The sequence below is a fragment of the Acanthamoeba castellanii genome (assembly GCF_000313135.1).
Source record: "Acanthamoeba castellanii str. Neff unplaced genomic scaffold scf7180000084773, whole genome shotgun sequence".
Taxonomy (NCBI): domain Eukaryota; phylum Discosea; order Longamoebia; family Acanthamoebidae; genus Acanthamoeba; species Acanthamoeba castellanii.
The window spans coordinates 18,120-21,508 of record NW_004457270.1 but is presented as its reverse complement, the minus strand read 5'-3'; the positions used below and the strand labels follow the sequence as shown (position 1 = coordinate 21,508).

General features: G+C 56.2%; 2 protein-coding genes across 2 annotated transcripts; one reads left to right on the top strand and one right to left on the bottom strand.

Annotated features, from left to right (window-relative positions):
• Positions 1 to 27: 27 nt before the first annotated feature.
• Positions 28 to 399, top strand: ACA1_273230 (uncharacterized protein; the record flags this gene model as incomplete). The annotated part of the gene is made up of 1 exon (XM_004333817.1): positions 28 to 399. A coding segment is annotated over one exon (372 nt), but the record flags the coding sequence as incomplete, so codon positions are not given.
• Positions 400 to 1,149: 750 nt separating this feature from the next.
• Positions 1,150 to 2,124, bottom strand: ACA1_273220 (uncharacterized protein; the record flags this gene model as incomplete). The annotated part of the gene is made up of 1 exon (XM_004333816.1): positions 1,150 to 2,124. The coding sequence occupies one exon, from the start codon at positions 2,122 to 2,124 to the stop codon at positions 1,150 to 1,152; it is 975 nt and encodes a 324-aa protein (XP_004333864.1).
• Positions 2,125 to 3,389: the final 1,265 nt, after the last annotated feature.

The window sequence follows — 3,389 nt, the reverse complement described above, 5'->3', positions numbered from 1 at the left end:
GCGCTGCGGGACGAGGTAGCGTCGCTGGGCATACCGGTCACCGTCATCGAGCCTGGAGTCTTCCGCACTGCCCTACTGAAGGAGGGAACCAACCTGGCCTCCGCCCAGCAACACATCGCCGACTACGATCAGACGCCTGCTGGTGGCGTCGCGGCCTGGCACGAACGCACCCATGGCAAGCAGTCTGGTGACCCAGCCAAGGCCGCCCAGCGCATCGTCGACGTGCTCACTCTGTCCGGTTTGGCAGCCGGACGCACCGAGATACCTGCGCGCCTGGCCCTCGGCCGGGACTGTTACGACATCATCAAGGCCAAGTGCGAGTCGTCTCTTGCTCTGATCGAGGAGTGGAAGAGCATCTCGCTCGGCACCGACTATGACGACGTCACTACTGCCCAGTGAGCCACTGCGTGAGCAGTGTAAACAAGTAATAAAGGGATAATCCCAGCAATTGGCGGTGCGGTGTATGTTAGTCCCATTAATCAGGGTTTGGGTTAGCCACAGTCATTTTTACAAACACTCACAAAGGCCTATGGGAAGAAGAAGAAGAAGGTGGAGGAGTTGACGACGTTGAAGATGATGACGGCAAAGACGAAGACGTTGAGGGCGTGGAGGTGATCAGGAAGAGGAAGAGGGCATTGATGCTTTCCTCGTTGTGGACGGCGCGGTGCAGATAGCCCGGGGTGATGCGTGTTCCGCCATTCTCGCGCATCACCTTGTCCGCCAGCACCAGCAGTTCCCGCACCAGAAACTCTGCTCGCGCGCGTGCGGGGTGCGTTGTGTGCAGGGTGGTGAGTGCGCCACTCACTCGATGGCCAGCAGGAGAGAGAACTGCGTACGCAACACCGCGGCGAGGAAGTGTTGAGTTGTGGTGCGCGTGGGGAGATGGGGATTGTGTGTACCGGTGTGGGTGGTCATCCCTTGGGCGCGGATGTACCCTTCCAGCTGCCTCGGGGAGAAGTGAAGTGGCTCGTCTCTAATCGTACGTTGTGCAGCGGCTTTTTCTTGTCGCCGGTCGCCATCGCTGTGGATTGTTCGTTGGCCTGGCGTGTGGAGGGAGAGTGTGGGCGGTGTTGTGGGAGATAGCGAAACTGTTGCAGACCCTCAAAATGCTCAACTGCAGAACAGTGCGCAGTGTGTCTTTTGATTGTTTTAGTTGACGAGCTGGTAGTCGCGCCTGCTGCGGACCATCCAGACAACCACGCCAATCACCACAAAGACGAAAACAGCAATGCCAACGCCACTGCCGACGATCACACCGATGACCCACGGCTTCCAGAAGTCGGAGTCGTCGTCAGCATCATGTTTGTCCTTCGTTTCGAAGGAGAACGAGAACGAGGGCTCCTTCGGGAGGGGCACGCCCCCGGCCATCTGAAGAGTGATGAACACTCGACCGCCTTTCTCGAACGGCACGACGGCGAGCGTAGAGCTGGCGTTGGCCTTGTCCAAGTTGACCATCTGGGCGTCGGCCCCGCATCCGATCGTCAGCAAGTCAAAGACCGAACCGACGGACCGATTGGTGTGATGGTCGGAGCTATTAATCAGGATGACCACCTCGCTGACGTTGTTGGGCAGGTCGATCGAGAAGTACTGGGTGCGGGTGGAGGGAACGGGCACGGCTTCCTTGGCGACGACCGAGACGACGTCGGTCAGGTCGACCCGAACGGTCGCGTTGACCTCGATCACTTGGTTGGCACTGAAAGCCGCCCGGGCGTCGAGGGGCACGCCGAACATGTCCACGAGCTCGCAAGGGCCGAAGTAGTCGACGAAGGTGCGGGGCAGGGAGGTGTTGGCCGGGGCCGGCAGGACGGTGTGCGTCGGTCCCACGAAACCTTCCTCGTTGTTGCCCACGGGGTGGGTGAGCGAGTGGTCGAAGCGGAGTTGGGCGGGGTCGGAGTTGTTGACGCGGAGGTGGTTGATGGTGGTCGTGGAGATGACGGAGTAGGCGGGGGAGGTCGAGTTGAACTTGAGGGAGATGGCCACGGCCAAGTGCTCGGCTGCGGTGGTTTTGAACTGGCCGGTCCAGGAACGGGTTTCGTTGGCGCGGGAGGGACATGCGAGGCCCAAGACGAGGACCAGCAAGCAGGAGAGCAGGAACGACGAGGAAGAAAGTACCGCTGCGCCCATGCTGTGTACGAAAAAATTAGAAAAGCAAAAACACAGTCCGTTTTATCTGCACAGCGGCGGGAAAACTGATACCTCTTTTCCTCAGCCTTTTGGGCTCAGCAGCCCGATAGGTAAATTTACTTGTTCTGTATATTTTCTTTGTACTGCATGGCACGCCACATAATGCACACACATCCCCTGAGGCAACCTTGGTGAGTGGTCATGGATGTGAGACAGCAATCATCATGAAGGGAGTGAAACAAAGCATGATGGCAGTAGAACATTGATGACCACTCACCCCCCCCCCAATGCTGGGTGCACAATGATTTGTGCTTGCACCAGAGAGGCAGGTATACATCAAGGCACACCAGGTGGGCTTGCTTTGTCCTGGGCATGTGCACAAGCAAAGCAGGCCAGGTTAAGGATCAAAGACATTGTGTGTTGCAATGGCTACAGAGCCACCAGGACCATGGACAGAGGAGGCATTCCTGAAGGTGTCTCAACAGGCCAAGATGGATTGCACACACCACTGGGCCTTGGCTGATGCTCATTGCTACAACCAAGGCAATGCTGGTGAGGGGTGGGTCAGTTCATTGACAGTGGATGAGTGGCTGGTGCTGCTTTGTGACCCCTTTTGTAACAGCCATGACATGCAACCCAGCACCTGTCATGTCATACCAGGTGGTTGGTTCCAAGAGGATGACTGTCTTGGAGGTGCCTTGGCAGGTCATGCTTTGGCTACACCAGGAACAAACAGAAAACACTGTCCCCATCATTGGTACCAAGAGTGGCCATTTTTTTTCTGGCTGTTGCAGATGGGGGGGGAATCATAGTTGCCTGCCTAACTTGCTTACACCACCCCTTTGCAAGTTGCCTACTAAGCCCAGTTTTCTTGTGGCTTTCTGTTGGGAGATTGAATGAGCCATAGAATGTCCTTGTGCACCTCCCTTGCCACATGGTGTGGGTTGGTGCACATAGACACACCTAAATAAAGGGTGCTGCAGGGGGGCTGCCAGTTTTTTCTGCACATGGTTGGCATGCAGCAGCAAAAATGTGACATATGGCTGTCCTTGGGTGTGTTGGCAAGTAATGAGATTCCTTAGTGTAGTGGATGAGCAGCCAGGAAATCAATTCAACAATGTGTGGTTTATCACTGGCTGTTCCACTGCTTGGGCAAGGAACTAGTGGTTGCCAGTCTCAAGTGTGACCACAAGGTCTTTGCCATGGCCTGCTCTGCTACTACACAGGCTAAGGATGCAATTTGGCACTGATGCACTTGAATTGAA